This window comes from Colletotrichum siamense (assembly GCF_013390195.1).
Source record: "Colletotrichum siamense strain Cg363 chromosome Unknown KSG_Cg363_contig05, whole genome shotgun sequence".
In the NCBI taxonomy this organism is placed as follows: domain Eukaryota; kingdom Fungi; phylum Ascomycota; class Sordariomycetes; order Glomerellales; family Glomerellaceae; genus Colletotrichum; species Colletotrichum siamense.
Genome location: NW_023501018.1, coordinates 2,126,668 through 2,154,628, shown reverse-complemented (window position 1 = coordinate 2,154,628; position 27,961 = coordinate 2,126,668). Strand labels below are relative to the sequence as shown.

At 54.6% G+C, this 27,961-nt stretch overlaps 7 protein-coding genes across 7 annotated transcripts; 3 read left to right on the top strand and 4 right to left on the bottom strand.

Annotated features, from left to right (window-relative positions):
- Window positions 1-4,868: 4,868 nt before the first annotated feature.
- Window positions 4,869-6,157, bottom strand: CGCS363_v008175 (Uncharacterized protein; the record flags this gene model as incomplete). Its single annotated transcript, XM_036640024.1, has 2 exons — window positions 4,869-6,020; window positions 6,083-6,157. The coding sequence occupies 2 exons, from the start codon at window positions 6,155-6,157 to the stop codon at window positions 4,869-4,871; spliced, it is 1,227 nt and encodes a 408-aa protein (XP_036494179.1).
- A 5,091-nt stretch (window positions 6,158-11,248) lies between these two features.
- CGCS363_v008174 (uncharacterized protein) lies at window positions 11,249-12,079 on the top strand (the record flags this gene model as incomplete). The annotated part of the gene is made up of 2 exons (XM_036640023.1): window positions 11,249-11,450; window positions 11,508-12,079. 2 exons carry the CDS (start codon window positions 11,249-11,251, stop codon window positions 12,077-12,079), a joined length of 774 nt encoding a protein of 257 aa, XP_036494178.1.
- A 650-nt stretch (window positions 12,080-12,729) lies between these two features.
- SRP72 (Signal recognition particle subunit SRP72) lies at window positions 12,730-14,714 on the top strand (the record flags this gene model as incomplete). The annotated part of the gene is made up of 2 exons (XM_036640022.1): window positions 12,730-13,472; window positions 13,523-14,714. The coding sequence occupies 2 exons, from the start codon at window positions 12,730-12,732 to the stop codon at window positions 14,712-14,714; spliced, it is 1,935 nt and encodes a 644-aa protein (XP_036494173.1).
- Window positions 14,715-15,284: 570 nt separating this feature from the next.
- On the bottom strand, window positions 15,285-19,806 carry sec73 (Protein transport protein sec73; the record flags this gene model as incomplete). Its single annotated transcript, XM_036640021.1, has 2 exons — window positions 15,285-19,270; window positions 19,344-19,806. 2 exons carry the CDS (start codon window positions 19,804-19,806, stop codon window positions 15,285-15,287), a joined length of 4,449 nt encoding a protein of 1,482 aa, XP_036494172.1.
- A 2,249-nt stretch (window positions 19,807-22,055) lies between these two features.
- ecm14 (putative metallocarboxypeptidase ecm14) lies at window positions 22,056-23,733 on the top strand (the record flags this gene model as incomplete). The annotated part of the gene is made up of 2 exons (XM_036640020.1): window positions 22,056-22,637; window positions 22,696-23,733. The coding sequence occupies 2 exons, from the start codon at window positions 22,056-22,058 to the stop codon at window positions 23,731-23,733; spliced, it is 1,620 nt and encodes a 539-aa protein (XP_036494175.1).
- A 370-nt stretch (window positions 23,734-24,103) lies between these two features.
- Mgst3 (Microsomal glutathione S-transferase 3) lies at window positions 24,104-24,772 on the bottom strand (the record flags this gene model as incomplete). Its single annotated transcript, XM_036640019.1, has 4 exons — window positions 24,104-24,188; window positions 24,246-24,420; window positions 24,486-24,643; window positions 24,738-24,772. 4 exons carry the CDS (start codon window positions 24,770-24,772, stop codon window positions 24,104-24,106), a joined length of 453 nt encoding a protein of 150 aa, XP_036494174.1.
- Window positions 24,773-25,625: 853 nt separating this feature from the next.
- Window positions 25,626-27,585, bottom strand: Polm (DNA-directed DNA/RNA polymerase mu; the record flags this gene model as incomplete). Its single annotated transcript, XM_036640018.1, has 5 exons — window positions 25,626-25,643; window positions 25,699-26,444; window positions 26,730-26,858; window positions 26,926-27,051; window positions 27,135-27,585. 5 exons carry the CDS (start codon window positions 27,583-27,585, stop codon window positions 25,626-25,628), a joined length of 1,470 nt encoding a protein of 489 aa, XP_036494804.1.
- Window positions 27,586-27,961: the final 376 nt, after the last annotated feature.

The window sequence follows — 27,961 nt, the reverse complement described above, 5'->3', positions numbered from 1 at the left end:
TAGTGCATATCAATCATGCAGTCGATTCAAGGAATCAACGACGCCCGCATGCAGTGGGACATCACGGACACACATAAGACATAAGCCTCCAACCCGGGACGACGAAACCATATTCCCCCGTTGGGAATACAACATTACACACCACAGTCGCCTCAGCCAGCCTGTCTGTAATGTCATCACCGAACTTGTGTGCACGTGTGCCCAGAGGAAGCTTGCCTGCATCGTTGCCGGCCCAAGGATCAGGATGATGGGCGCTTCTTACCTCATGTATCTTGGTGTGTGTGATCCTTCTTCGTTTATATTACGCTGTGGTGGCTGTTGGTCTTGGGGTTTCGATCTTCATATTTGTCATTGATCCTTCAATCTTTCTGCCCTCTTCTCTTTTCCTTGTCTCAGCACCCTGTCCTCTTACCCTCTTGCCCACAGACCTGCCCTCACAGGCTTTTTGCAAGACATACCTTACATACAGACTGGCGCGGGTCGCGCGAGCCCGCCGCCGCGGCACAGGTACCTGTGCCTGTCAGAGTCCCTCGAGACTTTTGTGCGACGAACCACATCAAATTAGACCTATGTTAATGACCAGCCGACATGCAAGACCGGAAGGCTTTCGCAGACGGAACTGTAGAGTTCGTCGTATCTCAATTGTATGCTCGGCAAACACTTGTAAAGAGACAAACACTTGAAAAGAGACGCCCAATATCAACTCGTCTTCAGTGGCCGAGGCTCATTACTAACATACATATTCCTCGTGATTTTTCGATTGTGTTGCTCTTGGATGCGTGTAACTCAAATGGTGAAAGCAAGACTTCAACCTCTGTCGCCACCTAGTGTCTTGGGGCGAGCCGTCATACTTCATCCGCAGACCCACTGCCGATGCACTCACATCGTTGAGGAAGTCTTGTTTGCGAATGCTGCAAGTCAATCTTTTGTGCAATACCGGAACTGGAAAACAGCCACCGACTGCCGATTTGAAGTCTAATCGTCCTGAGACTCGGTATTGCCGTACCCACGGTAGGAGTATCGAGGAGTAAGTGGAGGGCTTTCTGGTGCGGCGTATGTGAGTGACCAAGAAGTCGTGCGATACTGAGCTAATAGTTCTTCCGAAATAAGTATTAATCTGACCTGGACCTAATTCCGTCAAACGGTTGGCGTTGGGAAAATCCTCCACTGTTTCTGTGGTCGCAATATCTTCAACAGCTAGCAGGCCAACCTGAGTTCCAACAGTTCTGCCGATTGACGAGACGAGGAAAGTTACGAAACCGTCCGTGGGAGTCGCCATCGTGGCACTCTGGTTGGGGCGGGTTACATACCGAATTCGAGTTGCAACGGCGGACGCTGAGTGAGGCGGTCGCCGTACAGGTGACGATATACTTCAGTACTTCCAGTTATGGATGGGGAAGGGGAAAATAAGCAGGCGCAGTTGACGCTCCTCCTCCGAAAGTATTGCTACCCGGCGATCTGGTTGAGAAACGCCTCGCGTTCTCTACTCGTCTCCCTTCGGCTTTTTGGTCCCTGGGGGCGTTCACTAGTTGCTGCCGACCAAAATGCACCTTGATTCGTTTCACACACATACCGAGCCGAGTAAAGCGCCGGCTGCTAGGTGTAAGTATTCGTAGCTGTGTGATTTGTTCGTGGTTACGCGCCTTTCACTGTGACTTCCCCGACCCGCACATCCGTGTTCGTCCCTGCTTCGGAGACTGCTTTCAATGCAGCCTAGTTGACGGACCATGTGTCGCTGCCGCAAAATTTCCCGGCGACGGAATGCACCCAGTCAAGACGCAGCAATCTCCTTACCCCTGAACCATCTTGGTCTTATAGGGATGCAGCCTACAACCTGTACAAGCATCGCCCTAAGTCCCGCTCTGAACTATGATAGCCGCCGGGCAGGGGACAGGGCCCTCGGAGACAATCGTGAACCTAAACGGGGTCTTCACGTGGCAATGTTTACTGTGTACAGTCATGGACGGGAGCTATCGGGGCACGTATGGCGAGAAAGGGTTTGCAAATGGGGCTCATGTATTCGCTCGGTTATGGAGCACGTCATGCCAACGTAGACTTCAAGAACACGTAAGATCCAAGTTGGTGAACACATAGCAGGGAGATGCAGTAATATATTTGGGAAGTGAAAACGCGACTAGGCGGCTCAACGTAGCTTGCTAATTCGCAACGCATGTCATTCCTTTGCCCTACGCAGCGAGCAAAAAAGCCCAACTCGTGCTTGATACAACGAATTTCGTTCACAGTTCATTTTCTCCACTGCTCTGACCCCTTTTCCGTCTGCGCTGAGCGAATGGATATATCGTCAAACGAGATCGTACGGACTGGGCCGCTATCTTGAGAACTGCGACGACTTCCATGGGTATCCACCTGTTTGCAGTCCGGACTTTATGCTGCAGTATTGTGTGAGGCTTCGATATGTGATAAGATGACCCCAGGTGTACTGACGTTGGGCTTTCATCTATTTCTCTAAGCATCAGCTATCTGCAGCACTTGAACTCAAATGACTGGCTTTTGCACCTATCGGTCGATGGATGCCGCCTCGCTCCCGTTTGTGCATGTTCTATGATTGTTCGATGGTTCCATGGGGGTTTTGGCTTGCTAAGGGCGGTAGGAGAATGCCGTCCTCTCCTGGATCGAATGAAAATTCTCTCTTGTGGCGGCTGACTTCGCGTTTACATCGCAGGCCACCGCCAGTCTGCGTCGAGACATACGGGTTTTCGCCCAATAGACCGTTCGCTGTCGCCTTAGTGGGTGTGGTTTCGAGTCTCCCGTCAACAGCTCGATCGTTGGGACCGGCCGGCACATCCTCGTTCGTATGCAGGACCGTCACTTCGCTAGCTGAATCCGGGTCATCCGCGATGTTGTTTTGCATAGTAGTTTCTCCTTTGGGAAGCGACTTGGCAGTGGAGTGACATCGAGTATGGTGATTTGTGGGCTTATTCGAGGTGTGGCATGATGTCAAGTCGGCTCTGCCGGGCGTCTTTCGTGGATCGTACTTGGTGTCCCAAAACCGCCTCAACTGGGCTTTCCTCATCTTTTCGCTCAAATCGGCATCCGCGTTACTGTCCAGGTTTGGCCGCATCGACACTGCATACGTTAGCAAGTGCATCTAATACTTGGCGACGTTCGGGTCAGCTTACGATATGTGGTATGCGTACGACGCGGGCTGCCCGTCGCGTCGGAATCAAGGGTATTCTCCAGAGCGGCGGTGTCGTCAGGATCTCGCGCTTTGTATCGGAATCCGTCAGTGTTCAGACAGCCAGGAAAAACTGCGATAGAGCTCTCCTCACCTTTTGTAGGACTCTTAGCCTTCTCTACCCTGGCTTTGAAGAGCCGGGATGACCTGCTGCTTCTGTCGACGATACTGCCGGATCGTGCGAGGGCGACCGCGCCAACACCGTCGGGAGCAATGTCGGCAAGGACCAACTCCATGCGCTTGATCTCGGCGCGGAAGTCAGTCTCTTTCTTCTCCCATTCGGATGACACCTTGGCAAACTCTTCGAGGCTACGCTCCTTGGTCTCCTTCTCCTCCGCCAATGCCCTCTCGGTCACACGCAGCTGTTCTTGGAGCTCTCGGTACCCCTCAAGCAAGTGCAGAATGCAAGAATTATTCTCAATTGGCACCGGGTCGAGAACAGGCTTGGTCATCATGACATGGTGCAACGTGTTGATCATTTGCTCCAGAGACGCTGCATGGCCAGTGGTGAGATCTCGCTCCTGAAAGAAGACACCGTCGCCGGGTTCGATCAGCGAGAATGAGAGTCGACGAGGGGATGCAGGCCGTCGGTTCGACCGCATGCTAGGGCACTTGTTTACTCCTGGGTTCGCAGGTACAATAACATCAAGACTGGCGATGCAGGGAATGGATGTTCGTTGGCGCGGCATGTTGCTGGTGGGTAGAGGGCGTGTCTGCTTGTCATCGTCTGCAGGCCGCTTCAACCCCAGATCAGACCTCATGCGACGAGGGAAGGGGCGCAATCTCTCAGAATCCGCCATAGTAAGGAAGACTGTCGCCCGCGCTCGTCCTTGCTGAACAGCCCGAGAGGTGTGTAGATGGCGAAGACTTGGGAAGCGATTGGCTGTCGGCGGTTTAGCATTTACACGGTCGAGAGAGTGAAAGGCTTGATGTGGTATCCCACGAACAAAAGCTGGCTTAGTTACCGCGAACAAATCTCAACGGAGGCCTGGCCTCGTAAATGAAATGAAACCAACAGGCTGGTGATGATGCAGGACGTGGCGCGATGGACGCTGCAGAGCGAGGGGGTTCGGAAATACAAACCTGAGAGGCAAGCTTTAATGCTTGTGCAGGCGGCTCACTTTCCTCAATGTCGAGCGCGACGGGTGGAGCCAGTAGAGGCATCCTCAATTCCAAGACGTACGATGGCAGGAGCGAGCACCGTCGCCAGCTGTGCCTGCCTCCTTTTGCCTGCTCGACTTCACTGCAGGAAGAAACCGCAAGTGTCCAGACTTCCGAGACCACTTTCGTCTAAACATCCGGACCGCCTCGTTCAGATGTGCAGAAGAAATATCATAGCCTAGGTAGCCAAGGTGCCGCTACATTTTGCACCTCGTCTCGACTTCTCACGATGGCCAAGCCGAGCCTGCTTCATCTATGTGGTAGAAGAGGAGCTCTCCGCCACAATATACATCTAGGAAGAGATGTGAACCCAGTACTAATGACATATGTTTTCTCCTGGACATATCATGTTACCGCCAAATTGTTCACCGGGAAACATGCTTTGCTCAAATTACCGCACCTATGGTATCTGTTGCCTGCGCATGTTTGCCGTCTTGTCCAAAGAGTTACGGTCAGCTCTGGCTCCTGCGCCACAAACCGTGGCTCCCATGTTGATCCAATCGTCTGTACACTAAGAGAACAAATCCTCGGCCTTCTGTCGTCTCTTCCCACGCCCCTCTGGTCTATCTGCGAAGAGCTCCTTTCCGGTATTTCCGCCGAATCGGCTGGGAAACAACTCTTTGACGTTGGAGTTGGCCGCGCCTTTGATGGCAAAGCCCGTGCCGGAGCCGAGCTGTCGATTGAAGAGATCGCCCTTCTCACGCCTCCCGTTGCCGACAGACATGTTGCTTTGCATGAGCCGCGTAGCCTCGTCCGCGCCATCCATCACTCGGTCCATGTGGGTTTTGCCGATCGAAGGTCCCTTGGCGGGGAATAGCTCCTTCGACTGGTTGTCTTGCGCCAGTCTGCCCCGGATGCCAGACGCTCTTTCTCTGTTGCTTACCGTGTCCGCACGACTGACTTCAGTGTCCATTGAGGCATCGCCATCGTCGTCTCTCATGGGCGATGCCGAGCGATTACGCTGCCCTCTCACCGAGCCGCGACCAGGAAAGAGCTCCTTTTCTTGGTTGCGTTGCGCGTACGACCTCTCACGTGGACCTTCCCTTGATCTTGATCTTCTCCGGGAACGCGTTGACTTGGACTCGCGATCGGCCAGTGTCGCTTCGTCGTCATCGTACATTGCGGCGTCGAATTTCTCAACGCTTGGACTTCGATCACGTTGATGTCGTCGACCTCCGCGGCGGCGATCATCACCCTCGCGGTCGCGGTATCTGTTCCTTGTATCGCTCCTTCGTCTTCGTTCCTCAGGGTCGAACTCCGGGTGGAAAAGGTAAAAACGACTGCGCTGAGCCGCGCCCGGCGCCTTCTTGTCGGAGAGTACTGCGAATCGGATCTGTAAATTGGCCTCAGGATGCGATGCTATGTTCTTGGCTGGAATCGTCTCTAGTAACGGAAGTTGAGTCGGATCGGCGATTTCCACGGCGCTAAGAGCCTTCAAAGCTTCTTGTGCTATGGCGTCGGAGCCAAAGATGAGATTTGCGCAGTCGTCATCGATCCATTCGACCCTTTCAACAGGGCCATGATGGTCGCTGACGTATGCCTTGATGTTGTCCGTTGTCAGATTATCCAGTCCGCGAACGTGGACCTTGTTCCCGACCAAGGTTGCGCTTTCCGTATCGAGGCCGACGGCGTGGGCAGGCTTGGTGGCAGAGGTCCCAGTATTCTGTGCAGCGGAATTTGATCAGCGAAATGCAGCCCAAGGTATCTGGCATTGGGGTCACCCACAGTGTTGTCGGCGATTGATGCGGTCGGAGGCGCGAAGCCCTCGGCCACGTCGTCCATGTCGATATCCCAATCCATGATGACTAGGTGAGTAGTTGTGAGAGATGGTGTGAAGATGGCGAAGGTAAGGTTGAGAGTTGTATAGAGAAGCGAGCGCAAGTGTTTGTTTTGACAGTGGAGACAGGAGCGGTGAATAGGAGGCAAGAACAAGCGGGAGTCTTCTTTCCGCAACAAACGGCAGGGAATCTGAGGAAAGATGAAGGCGATCCGAAGGCAATTAGGCATCGAAGTCTGCCTCTTGGTACGGCAAACGCGCAACGTCTGGGAATGATGTTGGAAGTTCCGCGGTATGAGCTAGTTGTGTGGAGAACCGAGTACAGAGCATTGAGCACACCTCAGTGTACCTTACTACCTACCTGCGTACTGCGTAGGTAGTGCGGCTGACTGGTGGGGCCGGTGCCTGCCGATTTGATGCAAGCGCTCCCTAAGCCAATCGGTGACGGTATGCCCGGTGTCCCGGTGTCCCGGCATTTGACGTCGCCGTAATTGCCGCGAAAGCCGGTGACTTAGCCTGGCACAGCAAGGTGAAGAAGGTGCCTGAGTCTGACTACCTACCACGGCATTTGTCCAACCATTTTCTTTCTTCTATGGCGATCTATTTCTACAGCTTTCTTCAAGATTTTGTGTCTTTCATTTTCTATCTGCTTCCATTTCCTGACAAATAATTACTTTATTCACTACAGACCAATGAAAAGGGTATAATTCTCCGACTTCTCTCAGAACCAGCAAGTCATCTATGTGCCTGATGAGCTCATCCAGCCCTTTCTTCATGTCTGTGTTGCGCACTGTCACCTACTCATAGAAAAACGCCAAACGATCCCATCCCCAAATCTCCGTCTATGATCTTGAAAATAAATATTCACCAATGTAGGTGGGCCACTTGTCATTACACCGTCTCTAATCGTCTATGCGAGTCCGCCAAAGTGGATAGACAGGCTGTCCGAGGCGCTTTAGTCCTCGGTGTGTCATTTTCGCCAGCAGGCGGAACAGCCGCCAAATTGCTGGGCTTTGATATTTCAGAGGCAGCTCTTTTGAGAGAAGGCAAGCATGGGACAATGTCACCGGCTGATGGGCGATCGTGTTCGTCTATGCTGTCGTCCTCCACTGGGTCGTTGGGATCAAGGTAATGGTCATACACCCAGCAATTCTCGAGGCCGTCAATGAATTTCGGCGAGTTTCGCAGAAAATGCCAAGACAGCTTATCTTTGCGCATGGCGATGTATAACGACTCGATCTTCCCGCTGGGCTCGCACACGCCACAGTGCTTCCGCAGGAAGTCAACGTTGTATTCGCTGTCGACAAGGTTGGGGTCCAGTGGTCGTAACATTGGGAGGCCCTGGAGCCGTTCTGCATCGCAAAGCTTCGCCTGCAGAGGCATCCATGGCCGTCCTTTCAACAGACCCTCGAAGGCTCTCGCGACAGCGTTCGTGAAGGAGTCACTATCAGGACCCCCCACAACAACTGTGCGATGCAGACCACGCGAGAGGCATCGCTTGTAGGCATTGGTATCCCTTTCAAAGGGGAACGGCTGTGAGAAGGTTGGAAGCAGGGAAATGTGAACAGTCCATGCGCCGCAGTTACTTGGGTTACCGGCAAACCCAGTCGCGCCAGGTGAAGAGGAAGCACGAAATTCAGGCCGGGAGAGTTCCAAGTCACTGACAGACTTTCCGTGAGCTGTCCGGGTCGGCGTGGGTTGGCGTCGGGGTCGAGAATCTGGGCCACTGGGCCAAGTCGCTGCCTCAACCGTGACCTCCAGCTTTCCTGCGTCTCGTGTGGCCAATGAGTCCTTGTCCGACTCCAACTGTTCCAATCTTTCTTCCATGCTGTCATCGGCGTCGAACAGTTCCATTTGTCGATTGCTGATGTTCCGCAGTTCGCAGTCTACATTCCCTAGTCGCTCCGTGTGGGAATGTATGCCTTGTTGCATTTGAGCAGCTTGCCGTTCTAAATGATCGACTGACTGCCAGACTCTAGTGATATTTCGGTATGATCCCTTGATCTCTTGGCCGATCTCCTCACGGCTTTTCTCGACCAGCTCCTCCAGCTCGCTCACTCTAGTAACGATGTTTCCGAGGCCTCCCTGTCGTTCATGATCAAGATGTTCTTCCAGCGCCTGTAAACGCTGTCTGAGCAACGCCACCTCGTGCCTGGCCGAGGATGGCTCTGGTGCCTTGACATGGTAGCAGGCCATATGTCCGCAGTCGCAACTGGCACCGGGGGTTGACCGATTCAAAGAAAAGTGCGCGCAAGCACATCGCTGACCTTTGATGCCTGGGACCAGAAGGATATAGCGACAGTGACCCTGGGGAAGGTTCGCCCCGTCAACACTACCGCTGGGGCCTTGCAGCGGTGATGAGGAGGTGGTGGCCGACATCGAGCAGGTAGGGTAGTGAGGAGGTTAGGGTGCCAGTGTCAGTGCTGATGATCGACCGCTGCTAAAACAGCAAGCCCAAAAGGCAGATCTGTAATCCGGGCAAGATGCTATCGCAGGTAGAAAACAACGTGGTCGAGTGAAGTCCGGACGTGAGCTGAATGACAGACTGCGATCCTGTGGAGTGGACGGTCCATGGAACGGATCGAGAGGAGCGACGTGGGATTGCTGCAGCCGGCGATGAGGTGAGTGAGAGCGATGGCGGCGTTGAAGGAGACAAATGTGTGGACGCGATAGATGTCACAGGTCAAAGTAGTAAGTAGTTGGTCGAAGAGAAAGGCCTTGTTGCGGGCGGGTAGGGTAGGCGGGGGCGGCTCTTGAGATAACTACGGATACAACTGAGATAATTGACCGGGAGGTTTGCCGGGACCGGGAAGCATGGGTCTGGGCGAAGTGGGTTCGGGAGTCTGGACTTAAATGAGGGAACTGACCGAGTGAGAACATACCCGTGGTGTGGTATCTCTACCTACCTGGAGACGTGGGATTCCTGGGTGAAGAATCTGAGGTAAGGCACGGGACGCTACGGTAAGGTATGGATGGCACGGGCGGAGAGCGGATTCGGCTGGAGAGAGAGAGGGAGAGAGAGGTGCAAGGGCGATGGCGAGGATTTCGGGCTGATGATGAGGCGGATTGTGGAAGATGTTGGCCAAGTGGAAACAAAGTGGCATTGGATAGAGATAAAAAGGGCGTGTGCCTTAAGCGGCAAGGGGAAGGGTGGAAGACAGACGTCCAACAGGAGTTGGCCTTGTCAGGTTTTGCAGCGTGAACCGGGGGGTAGGGTTGCGACAGGGATCGAGTGGGTGACAAGGCTGGATCGAGTGGTGTGGGATCAATGAGGCCGAGGATGAAGGGCCGGCAAAAACGAGAGATATCTGCGCCGGCAGGGTACTTTGGATTTCTTGAGCACTGCCTTTCGGGTGGTGGTGGTGATGATACGGGGAAACGGGGGGCGGGAAAGTGGGCTCAGGCGGCGGGATTCCATCCAAGTTCGATACCTTACGGATAGGATAATGGGGATGGCGGAGTGGATCCACGGATACCTCCGCCGATGAATACCTTACCTGTGACCTACCTAAGTAAGGTGCCTTCAAGGCATCCATGGGGGCTCGCACTGTAAAATGTAGTGAATGCTGGCCCCGCCCCCGGAAAAACCTCACCCGCCACAAAGTGGTGGTGCCTTGCAGTGTTCACACCTTAAATGTAAGGTAGATAGGTACCTTATGTAAGGTAGGTAGGTAGGTAGCTCAGTTTGGTGTACCTTACACAGTGTGCATCATGATGGTGAGCAGCTTGGCATGTCGCACCGTTTTACATCACGGTTATCAATCAGCTCAACAAACCATTGCTAGGGCCTTCCCGCTGCAGGACGCGCCAGCGCCCGCCAGGTGCTTTATGAGCGGCCTGTGACTGGCGCGTGTGGGGGGCAACCAGATAAGACACCTCACGTACGGATACCGTACCTCAGGAACCTGCGTGGGTTGCTCACCTTCTTTAGCCGTACCTTGGCTAGAGGTTCAGTTGAACCAAGCACCCAAGCACTGTCGGGTTCGACTTGGAAGTGGCCAATGATTCGCTCATTCGGACGAGCCTTCACTTGGAAGAGTGCCCGGTTACCTCGTGGAAAGTAAGGGTACCAAAAAGTAGTGCCTCCCATGTGCCTGCCCGCTCGCAATAGACCCCCACGCCATCGGCCGGCCGCAAAACACAGAGGAGAACCACCCCCTCCGCCGACTGCTCGTTGACCCAACCAAAGGGCCATGCAGACGATGGGGCAATCAGACACGCCTATTGCGACGTTGCCCTGCGTCACATCTTTCATTGATATCTCCACGAGTACACACCTCCAGATACAATGATACCGCTGCTGTCCAAAACTCTCTTCTTGCCAGGAGGCAACACTCGGTGAGCGTTTCATTGTGGTCCATTGGACTGGTGCCCAAGATTGCGATCCTGTTCCCTGCGGGAACGCCATCCGATCCCGACGCTCCAACTCTTGGCGCGGGCGCGGTCGCGGGCGAATTGACATCGCAACCTGGCCTGATTCGACTGCTTTAACAACATCCCTGTACAGACCTGGCATCAGACTCTTCAGAGCACGAATGCAGTGTCCATCTCTGGCAAAATGGCCCGGCCTGCCTTATCATCTAGAAAGAATAGATACCTGCACTTGACTCAACTCACCGCTGATCGAGGCCGTCCACGTGTGGCTGGCCTATTTACACGTGTTCCTGGCAAGGAGAAAGCTGGTCTGCTCTATTAGTCCTTAGGTCTGGCCGACAAGACGGGCATAGCCGGCCATGATCACTGGAGTTGTGGCTTGCTTGCTTGCATACCTACGACAAGCATCGAGATATGGCTGCGATTAGTCTTTATTGTCGGAAGAACCCATCAACAGCCTAGACGACTCGTCAATCACGAATAGATTGCCGGCGAAGGCCTGCAGGGTCAGGATGGATTATTGCGGCGGTTACTCAGCCAACCAGATGGTGCAACTGCCCCCGCTGCCGTTCCCCGTCCTCGCTGGACGTTGGATTGGTCGCACCACCAGGACTGTGATGACTCCTTGGCTAGGCTGGCCCGGCCTTGTATGTAAGGCCGGGGATGGGGAAGGCCAACGGTCGGAGATGCGCACGCTCACCACACATTCTTGTTCTATTGAGGCTCTGCTTTCTGGATCAATGGGCGGATTCGGTGACAAAGTTGACGCCTTACTGGAGACGTACTCCAAGTGCTTGTCGCTTCTGGGGGGCCTGAAAGAATCAGAGCGAAACAGCCAACCACGACAACTCCGAAGATGCGTGCGTTCTGACCAATCCGAGGTGCGGCGAGTCTACTCATCGCGTCTCTCCCTCAATGGAAGCCACCTGGAGAAAGGAGATGGTACGCATGCGCCGACTCATTGCAGACCTCTCACATACTTACCGATGTCTTCCTCAGCCGCGGCCCGCTCTTCACTCAAGAGGGTCATCAAACGCCTGACTTCGGCCATGACGCGCCTGCTGCGGGTTATGACAAGAACCCAGAGCCCAGCCATCGACTACCGGTCGTTGAGGTCGTTGTCCAACTCGTCGCGCTTGGATGCCGTTAGAACCATCAACGATCTTTCACGACGGCTCAGCAGTACATCCCTCAAGTCCAAGTCGAGCAAGAAGAGCAAGCGCCACACAAGAATTATCCCACCAAACAAAGAGGTGAGGCCGAAGCATGGGAGGTCTACCAAGGGCAAATTCAGCCGACCGGAGGAGCTTGAGGTACGAGAACCGATGCCTGCTCTAATTGCGAGCACAGTTGTTGTTCCTCAGAACAGCCCGGACAGGCGCGTCTCAATGGCCACCATGTCGTCGGGAAGCACGAAGCTGGGTGAGGTTCGCCCTAGGAAGCTACATCGAAAGCAGTCAGACAACTCGGCCGTCTCAGACGTGTACAGCATGCCGCCAACGTATCCCCTGAGGCCGTACCATCCCGAGACCAAACGAAAGAGGTTGTGGGGATTGTTTGGAAGGGGGTGAAATATCAGCCGTCGGCTAGTTCACTATGAGAACGGTCGAAGTGACATGGCTTGGGGTCGGTTGAAGAATATGGCGAAGCAAAAGGAGCGGAGAAGCGTGCGTTGTGAGGGCGAAATGCGATTTTACGAATTATGCGGAATGCATGACTTATGATGGATTCAGATGACGCCACGAAAAGTCCATGTTGCGGTGCGGTAACTGACTGATAGACTTCAAAAATTGAGATTGTGGGTAGGTTGATACACCACCAGCGTAAGGGTATCGCAAAACGAATTCGTTCAGTATGGTAGGTACCTGTTTAAACCCGTAATGTACCTATACGCCGCGCTTCTGTGGAAGACTACAAGCATTACAAGCCCCGAGTCTCCGTTGGACGTCACTGGCTCTGCCCCACTACCTATCCACAATTCAATCCTGAGCTGCACCGCACCGTGGCTTTACTCTCCGATGTCTGATTGAGACGCCAGCGACAACCGCGACGCCGAAATCACCCCCAGAGGTACCTACGGTCCCTTCGTCATCTTTGCTGCTCACCTCCTCTTGTCGCAAGGCGCGAGTCCAAGCCGATTCTTTGCTTGAGATCTCCTCAAATCGATCGAACATGCCGGATCGGCCCAACTGAAGCAAAACCACACGTCGCACCCCTCACGATGGCTCCTTCAGACCCCGCCGTCAACCTCAGCGCCTTGCTGCGTGCAGCCTCCATACAAGACCATGAAGAGGTCCTCAAAGCCGCAAACGCTTCAATAAAGGAGTCCAAGACCGACCTCACTGCCCACCGCACCCGCGTCGTCGCCCTGCTCAAACTCGATCGCTTCGACGACGCCCTTCGCGCCATAGCCGATGGTGGTGACAAGCTCCAGGATGCGTGTGTGCTCGAGAAGGCTTACGCCCTGTACAAGACTGGACAACTTCAGGCGGCCCGCGAGATCGCAAACTCGAGACCGCAGCGCAGTTTTCGACACGTTGCTGCCCAAGTTGCTTACCGCGCCGAGGACTTCAAAGACGCACTCGATCTCTACAAAGGTCTGCTCGATGATCCTCAGCACGAGGAGAACGACCTCAACATCAACTACCTGGCCTCCGCTGCTCAATTGGAGTGGAAAGCCGTGGACGACTTGAGTGACGAGGTCGCGCCGACCCCCCTCGCGGCAGATATCGATACCTTCGAGCTCGCATATAACAGCGCCTGCGGCTGCATTGCTCGCGGAGAGTTGTCCAAAGCATCGACGCTGCTCCAGCGCTCGCTGCGCTTGTGTGATTCTGAGGATCTTTCCGAGGATGATAAACAAGCCGAGATGGTACCAATCATGGTCCAGCAGGTCTACGTATATTCCAGGTTAGGCAAGCTTGGGGAGGCACTTGACGTTCAGAATCGCCTGTCTGTCTCGGAGTAAGTTTCGCTCAGCTGTTCAATTCTCGACCTCGCTAACATCTGCGCAGTAGTTGGGACGCCGAGTCCAAGCTAATTAACCAGAATAACAAGTCGGCTCTCGCGACCGGAGTCGAGAATCCTTACCTCGCACAGCGTGAAGGCGAACTGGCATCTGCTCTGAGAAAGCAGGCAAAGCTTTTCAAGTACCAAGAGAGTCCACTGAAGCAGAACCAGTATGTTTTGGGCGTCCAGACACAAAAGCTGGTCGGCGTCTACCGGGGCACTTCTAGAACCTTGGCCGAGGCTACGCCTACGGTCTCCGCCAACACAAACGTCCTCTCTGCCATCAACGCTGCGGCCCATGCTCTACGTCCATCCAAGAACGTAGACGTCAAGCACGTCATTCCTCTGCTTGAGAAACGCCCCACGGACGTCGGATTAATTCTCACTATTATCCAGCTCTATCTCGCCGCGAACAACACCGGTGCGGCACTGTCTATTCTCGAGACGTTCCTGCACAATCTGGAAAAGCAGGGAGCGCAGGATGTTCGATTCTCCCCTGGTCTGGTCGCTCTGGTGGTCTCCCTTTACAAACAGCAAGGACGCCAAACCGGTATACGCACAGAGTTGGCCAAGGCTTCCTCGTTTTGGGAGAAGCGGAATGGTCGCCACGCCGACTCGCTGCTCCGCGGTGCCGGCTCCGAGTTGCTCAAGTCGTCTGATCCTGTTGATCTCGCTGCCGCAGGTGCTGCTTTCGAGAAGCTTTGCGAGAAGCCCGGCACCGATGCGGACCATATTGCAGCCGCAGGACTGGTGGCATCGTTCGCCACATCAAACGCATCCAGGGCCAAGCCATACCTGACGGACCTCCCTCCCATTGAGAGTCTCATTCAAGGCATCGACGCTGGCCAGTTGGCTGGCGAAGGCATCGCTACACTCGCGACGCCAGCTAATCAGGCTACGAAGCGAAGAATGGAAACCCAGCCAACTGAAGCAAGTGCCAGAAAGAAGCGCAGAAGAAAGCTGCCTAAGAACTATGAGGAGGGGAGGAAAATGGACCCCGAGCGATGGCTGCCTCTCCGCGACCGCTCTACCTACCGGCCCAGGGGCAAGAAGGGCAAGAAGAAGGCAAACGAGTCCACGCAAGGTGGTTTGGCAAAGGAAGTTGAGACGTTGGAGCTTGCAGGTGGCGCCGGATCTGTCAAGGTCGAAAAGGCGCCAACGTCGTCAAACAAGAAGAAGAAGAAGGGTAAGAAATGAACGGCTTGGAGGACGCAGGTGTGAGATCGAGGACTGGCGCGCTAGATTACAACGCAGTCTACGCAACTCCCCGTATCCAAACAAACCGACCTATGAGTAAGGAGAAGAAGGAGAAAAGATTGAATTCGCTGTGCAACAGGTCTTTCTGTGAGACTTTCGACCGCTGTGCTCTACTCTACACCACAGCCATGTCGGCCGTCCTTTTTGTTGACCCCAGTCGCCTCACAATGCTATGCCCAAAGTCCAGTGTCCATTCCCGCTTAGCCATGAGCCCACACATATGTACACATCTGCCATTAGATCGACCATAAACACCTCCTTTTTGTTGTCAAGAAAAACAAAGAATGACGCTATGGGTGCATACCCACCAGCGCCTGATTTAGTGAGGGTTTCCTCACCTCTATCGCTTCAGACCAACGGATCAAACATCCGTCACCCTGTCGACGCTCTCTAACGTATCAGGGCCATCAAGCGAGCTGCCTCGTTCGGCGTGACGGCTTAAGACGCATTTATAGATGCACTCGGCCGAAGTGGGAGTCTCGTCCCCAGGGCAGGCAGCGATTTCGATGACTAGGCCTTGACCGCCTGGATCGGAGGACTAGGTAGTCGCTGCATCTCGTCGCTCTTTTCTTCTTCGCGTTTCTCCTGTCCTTGAGGCGTCACCGGCTCGAGGGGAGATAAGAACGCTGCACGGATTGGCTGCGGACTTGCCACAGTAGGGCTTGTCACGCCCGGACTCGCTACGACGGCGTCACTTTCTTCTTCGTCTCCAGACTCGTTTTCAATTGGGGGCAGCGGCGTCCTGCGTCCTTCGGAAAAGCTGACTGCGGCTTCACTCTCACCATCAGACGGCACTGAGAGTTGACCTCTGAAGGCCGGCGACCGAGAAGCGTGCGCAGAAGAATACTTTCGGTGAAGTTCACGAAAGCTTCTTGCCGTTGCTGTGCTAGCGCTTGCGCCCGACTCTCTGCGCTCCTTGGGAAGTAACGATTTATTCAGTGCGTCGCGGAAATCTTCCTCGACGCTGGCGGGAGAAGCAGGCTCATCGCGCTGACCCTGCTTTCGCTGCCTCAGACGCTCCTCGGGAGTCAGTTGTTGCAGTTCGGAACCGAAATTGATGACGGACGCCTTCTTGCCGTGTACCACGAAACTTCCAGTGCCTCTAGTAAGCACGTCTTCGCGACTAGCGTCTTCTAAAGCGCTTCCGGTGATGACCTCTTTTCCCTTTCTGCTACGATGGTGCGAAAGATGGCCAGCGCTCTCCCTGAGGGTGCGTTGCAGGCTTCGTCGGATCTTTGTCCTGTCTTGCTTGTCGATGGACCCCGGGGTATCACGCGACTCGGAAGCATCTCCAGCCTCAGAGAGTGACCCGGTTCGCTTTCTTTCAGGCGGATTGCCATGAGATTCTGATCCCAGCAAGCCTGCCTGCTCAAGGAGAACACGTTCGTTCGCGTCCACGTCATCATGATGTTCCTCAGTCACACTCGTTTCTTCGTCCTTCCCTCTTCTAGGAGTCGGATGCTGCTGCGGGCTGTAGAACGTCGGCTCACCAGAGGATTGACTAGAACTGGAGCAGGGTCGTTTGCGGTAGACTGGCTCTTGGGATTTGGAGACCTTGGAGTCCCATGAGTTCTGGTGTTTGTGGGGGTTGAAGGTCGCACTTGTAGGCGGTGTCTGGTAAGCATCATTTGTTGGCGATTCTGGCTCCCCTTGCGCCATCTTCGCAGGCCCTTGAACCACGGAGATGGCTGCCGATGACCTCCGCCGGCGGCGTCCCACACTTGTCACTGATCCTGCCTCGAGCATGGATGGTCTTTCTCGGGATGGCGACGCTTCGCGGATCTCATGGCCATTTTGAGACTTGGTCGGCACCAGACCTTGGAGTCGCTGCTCTTCGGCCATATCCTTCAAAAGGACATCTCGATGACACCTGGATTTCCACATGTCCATACGAATCCACTTGATCTTCACATCCATGTGAGCAGCAGCCGAAAGAACCTGATCTCTCGTCTTGGCTTGGATGGGCGAGAGAATCTGGAGATGGCGAGCGTTTCTCAGATGGATCTCCAGCTCTTGCTCCTTGATGGCGATTTCTTCATCTGCTTTAGCAACAGCGTCCATCATGGTCTGCCGTCGTTGAGCCTGAATGGACTCGGCCTCCTGGTGATCAATTTTACCACGAACGATGCTGACCTCGCCGGTGGGAGTCTGAATAACCTGCGCTGAGGCCGAACTTCCAAGTCTCCTGATCCCCCGTCGACTTTGTCCCTCGTAATTGCCGCCCACGACGCCTCGCATGCGGACGCCAGACGTAGTGAAGGCTGCAGCGTAATTCAATTTGGCGAGCCAGTCGTTCATCTCCTCTTCATTGTCAGCAAGAAGAACCTCCTCGACGAAGGCCCCGGGCCGAGAGTACTTGAAAGCGTTCTTGTGCTTCTTATACGTGGAGTCTACGAGCGCAACGGCTTCCTTCGTCGGGAGATATCCATCAGGCTTGAACTCCGGTAATGGCGGTTTAAACGTAATTGGTTCGCCGTAAAAGCCTTGTTTAACGTGCGATTCGTATTGGTGCATCAAGTTCTTGATCCATGTGGTGTTGCGGAAGAAATAAAGCTGGGCGCCCGTAAGAATGGCCCCCCATTCCTGCCAGGGTGATCTGGTTTTTTTCTTCTTGACATCCTTCCGCCACAAAAGACCGACCTTTGTGATTTTGATATCGACCACGCCCTGCGCCGCTTCGGCAGGGTTGATAGCGCTCTTTTCGTCGCGAAAGGCATCTGGCCGTGACCTGGCCGACACAATTTGCAAAACACCAGTTCTGAAGAATGTCCGCTGAAGCTCCTTTACGTTGAGGTCTTTTGCCGTTCCCAAGTAGTCATAGTGGTCCTCGAGCTCCATCACATCTTTCAGACTCGGCCTCAGTATATCCAGCTTGCCGTCTATGATCAGCGTATACGGATCAAGGGGTTCACGGTTAGACCGCTTCGCGGCCGTTTCCGGCGTGCCTCCAGGAAATAGTGTTTTCCTCTTGGCTCTGTTCGCTATAAGTCGATCACCATTGAGGTCCACGTCGTCCTCAACGTGTATGAAGGGGGTGTAAGTGATGTTGTCGTAAAAGCATCGAAGGATCGGGTCCGAAACACCCTCGCCTTGGGTATTCTTCAAATAGTCAGGTTGCTGCATCTTGTGCTTGTTATTCTTGTTGAACACATCCGTATGCAGAATGAGAAGCGAAAACGCCACGAAGTAGGCCTGGTCAGGGGAGGCATAAATGCCCGGGTTGCATTCGTGATAGCGATTCGCAAACGCCTGCAAACACCTGTCGATCTGCTGCGTCTCTTTGGGCAGCTCGGCTTCCATGAGTAGTTTCCGGATTGCCATGTCCATCGGGTCACCAAAGAAACTAAACCGGCGCATGTAACTCCGCAACACGGCTGCCGCGAAAGGATCACTTCCCTTGGACAACGCACTCGCAATTACTCCTCTACTGAGAATCTCTTCTATCCTGGCCAAATACTTGGCGGGCGTTTCGTCCTCGAGCTTCTCAGGCAAGGCAATCGGCTCCCGCGCAATCTGGAGTGAATTGTTCTTGGATGTGTTGGAGCCAGGGGTTGCAGGTGTCAGCGTGCCCGCTCTCTGGCCCAGATCAGAGTTTTGTCGCAGTCTGTTCAGGCCAAAGAGATCGCCAAAGCTCTTGCGCCCGATCGACGTGGATGTTCGGCTTGCTCCTGGATCGAGATGCCCTTCCAACGAATCTCTGCCTAAAGAGCTCATGGTCGAAGATCTCCCTCGGCGTTGCAACCGGGCTCGGGTCGGTGATGACTGACCGGAGTGAGTCGAGCCGGGACGAAATAGTGCAGTTGCCGGTGAGGGGTTCGTCTTGAGTGGATGCTGATCAGGGGCAGAGGACGACACGGAGTCGGCGTGTGTGCTGTAGCTTGATGGGGGCCTCGAGCCATGATGGGGTCGCGGAGTGCCCTCTCTGGATGTTGACGCGATGGGTGGGTGAGCTGCGCCTAATGACGAGGATGTTTCATTATTGTCTGCGCCGTTGGCGGCGGTCTTGCCTTTCTGAGGCAGATGTGATAAGTCGAACATGGGCGATGGTGTTTTGGGTTTCCTGCGACCCAGGCGAAAGAAGCTAGTGCTTGACGGCACTGGAGGAGAGTTAGCTGCGGTGCCTGCAGTGCCTGCGGTAGTTGTGGGGTATAGTTGTTCCCCGAAGCTCGCATCGGATCGCGATGATTCGGAAGCTCGATTGGCGGGGAGTGACAAGGCGATGCCATCGTGATGGTCTCCGTTGGTGGGCGCCCTGGACGAAGACGGGCGGTTGGGTTCCTCGAAAGTGACAAGAGTAGGCCGATTTCTAGAAGCGAGGTCTTCCAGGCCCGTTTTCCTCCTAGATGACTTCCACGTCATGGCTCGGTTGCCCCCATCCTCGCTATTTCTGGGCAGCTCACCAGATCTTCGAAATCGGTCGGCAAGTCGCATTCGAGACTGCTTCTTCTGCGGTACTTGGAAATCGACTGTGGGTGCGGTCGTGATAATCTCAGGGGCTGGCGCGGATGGTTAGCACAATGAACAGGGTCAGGCGCGCTTGGTGCCGCAAAGGGACTGGAGGAGACACACGCCGAGGGACAGGGGGAGGCTTTTCAGCCTGCTGCTTGGCCCTTAATGACAGCTGGGAGTCGGAGGCATTGCGAAACCTCAGGATTGAAAAGCGACGATGCTTAGGCGTCTCATCCTGGATTGGAGGAGTATCTGGTCGAGCGTCTGCGTCGTCAGGATCGAGCCGTGTCGAGGTATCGATGTCACCGTCGGTTTGCGCGGGCACAGTCAGGGAGGTGGAAGGGGTTTCGCTTATGGAGGCAGACACGGAGACTCGGGGGACTTCTTGTGGTGGGCGTTGCGGCAAGGGTAGCGGCGGTTGTTGAGGCTGTTGCTCTTGCTGAGGCTGCTGCTGTTGCTGAGGCTGCTGGGGTGGAAAATGTTGCGGAAGCGGCGGGAGCTGAGGCGCATCGGCATCAAGAATGGTATGGCGCCTCATATCGGTCTCGCTGACCATGTTGCCGCGACGGCGTAGAAAAGGCATGACGGCGATGGGTCATTGTTTGCCAGGGATACAACGTCAAAGTGGGAGGATGACGACGGCAGCCAGGAGAAGGGAAGCCGTTGGATCCGGGCACTAGGCCATCAACACAGCGGGCAGCGGAACAGGGAGGCAGGCCACATTGGAAGTCAGGGTCGTGATGGTGATGGCGGGAAAGAGAGAGCAATTGAGGAAGGGGAAAAGAAGTTGGCGGGCAGTCAGCGAGATGAGGTGAGGTCCAAGTTAGGTAGTCGGTAAGGCAGGCAAGTAAGATAAGGTAGGTAGGTAGGTAGGTACCTGACGGTGAGTTGAGGCAAGGTAAGGTCCGGTCAGGAAGGTAGGGAAAGGGTATTAAGCCAGCCGCAGTGCAACGCAGAAGACAGGACGCCAGGGCATCCTCCGGTTGGGTACGGGGCAACGTAATGCGGTGCGGTTGCAGGGGATCGAATAAGGGAGGGCGAAAGGATGGATGGAAAAGTGAGGTGGGGAGAAACGAACGACGTCCAGGGAAGGAAAGGGAAGAAGGGAAATGCTCGTGGCTAGTATGTGTTGTTAGGTATGACGGGAGTGCAGGGTCGGGGATTCGTAGGTGCGGTGTTGCACGCAAGGCAAGGCAAGGCACCTTACGACGAGAGATGGTGATGGACGAATAGAGCGAGAAAAACAGGGGAATTCGATTGGAGATGGTGTCGCGTTGTCGACGAGTCCAGAGCCAGGGCCAGGGCCAGAGCCAGAGCCAGAGCCAGAGCCAGAGCCAGAGCCAGAGCCAGAGCCAGAGCCAGAGCCAGAGCCAGAGCCAGAGCCAGAGCCAGAGCCAGAGCCAGAGCCAGAGAGCAAGTATTCGTAGGTAAGGTGGGAGGGGGTAGGAAGGTAAGCACCCGTGCTGGCTCGGGCTTAATTGCACTAGGTAGGCCTAAGTAGGGCCACCGGATTGGTATTGGCGGCTCCCGTCCTGCTGGGCTGCTACCTTAGGCTGCTGGGCTGCTGGGCTACCTACCTAGGTACTGCAGGATGTCAGTGGACGGCATGGCAGCCGGGCGGGCAACAGGGTCAGGCCCGGTGATGTACTCTGTATTGATTATCCCATTGTCGTTGTGTTGTTCCTCAGACAGCCCGGGCAGCCCCACCAAGACCTTCTATTACCTACCTACTAAGTAGGCACCTTCACAGTCGGATACTTTACATGCGTCTCCAGCCCATAAGGTAGTGTACGAACACTCGACGCAAGGTACCTCAAAGTAAGGTACCTTAGGTCTTCATACCTTTTACCTCCCTGCTGAGCCAGCCCAGCCTCCAGGAGCCGGGACCGCTGACATGGCATGCACGCCGGGACTTTTTATTGATGGCAGCATGGTCTACCACCCCGTAGCCTGGCCACCAGTCCTGGTGGCCCGGCCCAGCTCAGCCCAGCCCAGCCCACTCCAAAAGAGACGGGACCGCGACTTTGACACCCCAGCAGTGCTTCGTACCGCAGTACTTAGGTATCCGCAGGTATTCATGGTCCGTCTCAGGGGTTGTGGTCGTGGTTGTGCTTGTGGCGTATAGACTCGAATGTCGTGGTCTCGGCCCCCAACTCTTGTGCTGCCCCTACCTACAAATACCTATAGCCAGTCTGCCGTGAACACAGTCGAAAGTCGCCATGATCGCTGCAGATCTCCAGTGTCAATTACCCGGGATTGCCTCTGTGAAATGAGCACCCCGTCGATTGAAAGCGACATGATACCCTTCCGGTCTCTGCGTCGACGTCTAATCTCTGTTCCAAGACACTGACCACGCTCGCCTCTCGTCAATGTTTTCTTCGGCTGCAAAGTACATGGAGCTAAAGAAAGGGGGCAATATCAAGCAACAAAAAAGGGAAAACTGCATGACTTGGACAACAACGCTTTCGTCTCAGTGAGTTCTTGGTCGTAAAGATGCTCCTGGGTTACCCCAACGGTCCCGATGACACGCGGGATTCAGGAAGGGGGAAGGGGGGGAAAGAAAAAAAGAAAAAAAGAAAAAAAACCCCCCAAGGCACAGGTAAGCGGCTGCCTGCGCAAGGTTGCTTCCCTGCTCTCCGACTCGGGGGGCGAGTGTCATGCTGCAGAACCTGTCGCAATCTCTCCCGTTCGCCTCTATGTGACCTCTTTCATCATTATCCAAGCCCCCTCTCATGTTTAGCGTTTTTACAACTATCTGCCTGACGAGACGAGACGAGACGACAACGACGACGCCGGCGACGACAGCGACAACACCCACGCCGAGCCTCCAACATGCGTCCCCAAGTGTTACTGCTCTCGGCTGCTAGTCTTACGCTCCTGGCCCCTTCCGCCAATGCCGCCCGCATCGATCTTCATCATAACGATCACAATTCCCCGACCTCTCGAATCTTCCCAATTCTGACTTGGCTGCGCGACGGTGCAATTGAATTCGTGTTCGGCCCCGCGCCGGCCAGGTCGACCGCCCGTCCTGCTTCGCACAAAGGGAAAGCCAGCCTTCGGACCAAATACAATGATCAGGTCGTTCTGCGATTCAATTTGACTATCCCTGAGGAGGAGACCGTCTTCTCCGAGGCTGCCACGCGCCTGTTTCTCGATGTTTGGGCTTTTAACCAAGACTATGTCGACATCCGCATCCGCAATGCCGACATTGCCTCCCTTTTGGGTCTGCTGCCCTCGTCTCTGAGGTCCTCATATTCCACATTGATTCCTGATCTGGCTGCGTCTGTCTACGATACCTATCCGGCCGTCGCGGCTCCCGCACGAAATCAACGCCTCGATGACCGCCGGACATCAGTCCAGCTGTCCCGTCACGAAGGCGATAACGTCTTCTTCCAAGAGTATCAGCCTCTTTCTGTACGTGATGGCACCGCCTTCAACTATCTCCCAATGCCATGGAACTAACCTAGCCTAGGTCATTGTGCCGTGGATGCGCCTGATGGAAGCCATGTTCCCCTCCATTACTGAGATGATCAGCATCGGGCAGTCCTTCGAAGGTCGCGACATTCCCGCCCTCAAGGTCGGGGTCAAAACACCTGAAACTCCTGGCGGCAAGAGGAAAACGGTTGTTGTCACTGGAGGCATGCATGCGCGCGAGTGGATATCTACAACCACAACAAATTACGTCGCGTGGTCCTTCATCACGTCCTTTGGCAAGGAGCCCATGATCACCAAGCTGCTCGAGCACTTCGACTTCGTCTTCGTTCCTGCGGTTAACCCTGACGGCATCGAGTACACCTGGCAAGTCGACCGACTCTGGCGCAAGTCCAGACAACAGACCGGAATGCAGTGGTGCCGTGGATTTGACCTCGATCACGCGTTCGGTTTCGAATGGAGCGGTTTGGATTCTGAGAACGACCCCTGCTCCGAGAGCTATGGCGGCACCGAGCCCTGGGAGGCAACCGAAGCCATTGCACTTGCAAAATGGGCGAAGAGCCAGTCTCAGGAGAAGGCTGAGTTCGTGGGGTTGATCGATCTGCACTCGTACTCTCAACAGATCCTCTTTCCATTCGCTTATTCCTGTGACGTGGATCCACCCAATGTTGAGAACCTCGAAGAACTCGCGACCGGACTTGCCAAGGCCATTCGTCTTTCCAATGGCGAACAGTACTCGGTCACTTCTGCCTGTGAAGGTGCCGTCGCCTCTCGAGGCGGTGACAGCAACGTCCGGCGCATCGAGACTGGCGGGGGATCGGCCATCGATTGGTTCTATCACGAGCTGCACGCTCACTACAGCTACCAGATCAAGCTCCGTGACACTGGCAGCTATGGCTTCCTGCTTCCCAAGGAAAATATTGTGCCTGTCGGCGAGGAGATCTTCAATGCCATGAAGTATTTTGGGGACTATCTGCTGGGGAACAATGGTATCGAGAAGTCGACCGAATTCTTACGACCGGCAGACGAAGACGCAGATCGTGGCGTCGAGCTTAGACGGATGAGGCGTAGGAGATGAACACGATCATTTGCTGGCATTGAAGGATGACCATCAATGTGGAGGCGCGCGAAAGTGAGGGCGAAAGGGATGGACATGATGTATAAGACTGGGGTAAATATCTCTTTTCCCCTTTGTGATGAAGTGTGTACGACTGGCGTTACGGCAAAGGCGGGTTTACATTAGAGAGTATGAGACATTCATGTCATGCACGCAGCGATACGCGAGCACCTGCTCGCGTTCCCCTTTTACTTTGCTTCTTTTATTTTTCTCAGGGGAGGGAAGACTTGCGTTTATTGAGTTACAGGCGCGCAACTTCCTACAAGATTGTCTGACAGCGTTTATAATTACGGAGTTCATATGAGTCGGTGCCGACTGACCCTGACTTGAGTTACCAGTCCATAATCATGGCAACGGATGTGTAAAGAGCCATGAACTTAAGGGCGGTATCGGTGAGGAACGACCCAATTGAACCACTGTTGTTCAGTCAGTCAGGGCATTCTCTGGTGCACATTATGCCATGGAGCACTCACCGGACGCGACCTGCAGGGCCGGCAGCGCTCGTGTAGCCAAAGGCGTAGATTAGTCGGGAGAGGGCCCAGCCCGCTCCGATAGCAGCGCTGGCAACGGGGAAGCGAAGACCGGAGATGAGCAAGGCGCCGAGGAACGAGGGCTGGTTCTCGGTGAAGTTGGCGTGGGCGCGTTGCGCTACGGTGCTCATCAGTGGCCGGCCTTGCAGGATTCCGAAAAAGGGGGGGCGGGGGCAGACGTACCGCAGTTAAACATGTAAGCCTTGCGGTCTTTCTCAGCAGCCTCGTTGGAAGCGTAAGGTACCGGGTAGACGAGACCGCTAGCCTTGCGGAACTTGCTCGTCAGAAGAACATGGGTAGTGTTGATGAAGAAAGTCGAGGCAGCAACGAGAAGGACGTAGCTACAAAGGTTCATGCGTTAGCAATGGGCATGGCGTCCTTGTCCCAAGGTGCTAACAGTCGGCGAGGAAGCTTTAGACGGAGAACGTGACATACCCGTACTCATCGGGGACCTGCAGCGTCATGGGCATTGTGGCTAGGAGTGATGCAGTGTTTTTGGTGGGCTAGTGGTAAATTGACGATTATTGATCGTATTGGACTCTGTTCCGCTGCGTCCGAGAAGTCAATTGAGCAGGGTAGAGTAAAGTTAGTTGAGTGATGGAAGTTGTCTAGTTATAAACTTAGATGAGAGGAGGAGGAACTTGACAACGGGGACCAAGGTAGGCAGCTCGAGACGCCAGGTGTCTGGGCTCTTGTCCGCCCCGATTCTCCGCTCGCTAAGAGGAGCAGCTTACGGATATTCAATGTCCATTCCCGTTCAGCTGGTCCCTGACGAAATACACCGAACTGTGCCCACCCACGTTGCGACGGCGAGTCTGCCTACTAGCTACCGACGGGATGGAGACGGCCACACTTAAAGCCCGACTACCGATTCACGGAAACCTGGCCAATGAACGTTGGTGAAACGAGGTAACGCTGGTCCCGGACGAGGTCTGATTGTCTTGCAAGACCTTTGCCTTGCGGAATTCGGCGGAGTTTGGTTTTTCTGTTGCGTGTGCGATGGAAGACCTCGGATTTCAGACGACACCAATTGTCATCAAAGACCCAGGAGTTTCGATGGCGTCCCGAAGAAGTCGAAGCCAGCAATGAAGCCATTCGCAGTCTATTTCAGCCCTACATGAAGCTTGAGCATGCGAGTGATTTTAACTTCCAATAAGGTGCTGACCCAATCAGCACGCCATTTTAACTCCCGCTTCGCCATCAACGTGCTGCTGGGGGTTTTGACTCCAAACGCAGTAATTGTTCATAGCTTGTGGCCACCATCTCGGCCTTCAGGCATAGCTTCCACAGCCTCTTGTGCCATTTTCTATGTCTGCATCCATTTTACGCCAAGATGAGACTCTATGAGGAGTGAAGTATCGTCTCTTCACCCCGTGCACCGATCCTCCGGACGCACCCAGTCCAGCCCTAGGCCCTCAAACACCCTCCTCTCCGCCGTTAACATGTCTGGGGCTTTTCCATTTCCCTCCAGGTCCAACCAGCTACCGTCAAGGCGACTGCGGATACCACTGCTGTCGAACTTCAAGTCCCGCTGCTTCTTGCAGTAGCGGCGTAGATCCCGCTGGAACGTCGTGTCCCCGCTCCATCCCAAAACAGCACAGCCAACCGTTTTCCAGGGGCTGATTATAATGTCTACCCTTCGATGCGGTGGCCTCTGGCTGGCGGAATCGACGCTGCTGGCCCTGCCTCGATCGCTCATTTCCGGCTCCTGCCAAACCACGAGTGCTTTGTCCAGTGTATCAAAGCCACCCCCGCTTCCCTGATTTCCGTCCCAGCTGACTGGTCGCTGGCCGCGCTCGCTATTGTGGTTGCTCAACGTGAGGGTGTGGGTTATCTGCCCGCTCTTCTCAAGGCTCACCACAAGCTTCTCGACGAAGTTGAGTGTGGCACACTCATCTGGATGACTGATGATCACATCCACGTCCCCGCTGTCGTGCTTCCCACGACGGTACCCACCAACGATGACCATCTGGTATCCAGGACTGAATTTGCGCGCATGCTTCAATATTGTGTTGGCAATGGACTCGACTTCGACACGAGTAATTTTGAGCTTGAGCTCCTCATAGAACTTGACACCGATTTGCTGGACGCGTGACAAGTCGTCCCAGCCATATTCTACTATATCGTCCAAATCTCGCCACCCTACGTTTCGGTTAGCATAGTTTTATGCCGAGAATTTTGGTAACCCGCCTTTCTTATAAAAGTCTCGAGCGGTGGCGTCGCCAACTCCCCAGATGTCATAGAACGTCCGTAACACCGATAATTTGGGATCTGCTTGAGCTTCAGAGGCCTCGTGGAGCCTGCCTGCGTCTTTCCATTCATGCCACAGCTCAGCAACCTTAGTGCCGCAGCCGGGCAACCTGGCAACCTCTGTTCAACGATGAGAGTCGGCACCGCATGTTAGATATCATGTAGGCACTGACTGACCTTGCGGGCTTGAAATATTGCATGGGTATGCGGATAATGTCGCAATCGAGGTGGAATATGCTCTCACGCCGATCTGATCACCCATGAGTTTCCTCGTTGTCCGAATCGCTTTCAATTCCTCGATGAATGCTGCATTTGCAGGGTCAGCAGGCGTTGTCCGCTGACATGCGTACGTTGTCCTCAAAAAGCCAGGTACTGGCGCCAGAGTGATAGTCGAGTCGTGCTCTGAGGTTGTTTGTCTCAGCAGCGAAGGCATCGTTGTCCGTTGACTCGCTGATGCTGACGCATTTTCCTCCGCCCGACGGAACACAGGCTGAATGTCCTGCAACGTCGTGTCTGCGGCAGCACGAGCTAGTATGTCGCTGCCTTTCACTGCTACCAAGGTACTGGATTCACCACACTTACGGCCCTCGTAGATGACGAAGTCACGAAGCGGAAGGACCCGGCCCTGATCAAGGGATTCAGTAAGCCAGTTGAGCTTTACTACTCGAACGATATTGACTTCGAGAGATTTCAGGAGTGTCTGCGGGATTGGCCAAGCAGCTGATCCATTCCTATGGCCATCCTCGGTATGCGCAGATGAATCCCTGTCGCTTGAGCCTTCATCCCGTTTTCGCTTATGCGAAGAACCTGGAGGCTGTGACTCGGTGGCCGCCTCCACTGGCACTGTCTGTAGTTTTCTCTGCCGTAGCTCGAATAAAGCTCTTTGCCTCTTCGAGATATTGCCGAGAATCACTTCAGCCTCTTTTATGTCGTAAGTCAGGCTTGGAATCTTCTCCTCGAGCTCATGAAGCCGATCAGCGTCAAGGTGCGTAGGCAAGAGAAAAATGAGCGGAAATTCGAGGTCTGTCGCCATTCTCGTAGCCGTAGCTGAGGGTATTGGTGATGCTCCGGCAAGCAAAGAGGAAAAAGAAGAAGAAAAAAGAGAAAAAAAGTCGGCTCGGGAGGCTGGCGGGCGCGGCGCAGCCGAGTCAAGAATGAGGGTTGGGTTGATATGCATTCGAATTGCCAGCCAGACGCTTGCTGCACCGCAGGTCAGCCGTGTAAATGGAGGCGGTGCCTGCGAACTGTACTGCGCTGGGTGGGTTCCGAGGGTAGTAGCTTTGAAAAAACGTTTCATCCGCGGCCATCTACAGACGCGACGCTGACATCATCGTCGCCGAACCAATGCGCAATCGCACTGCAAATTTGCATGCTTCACTGAAACCGCTTCCCAAACATTCTTCTTAGAT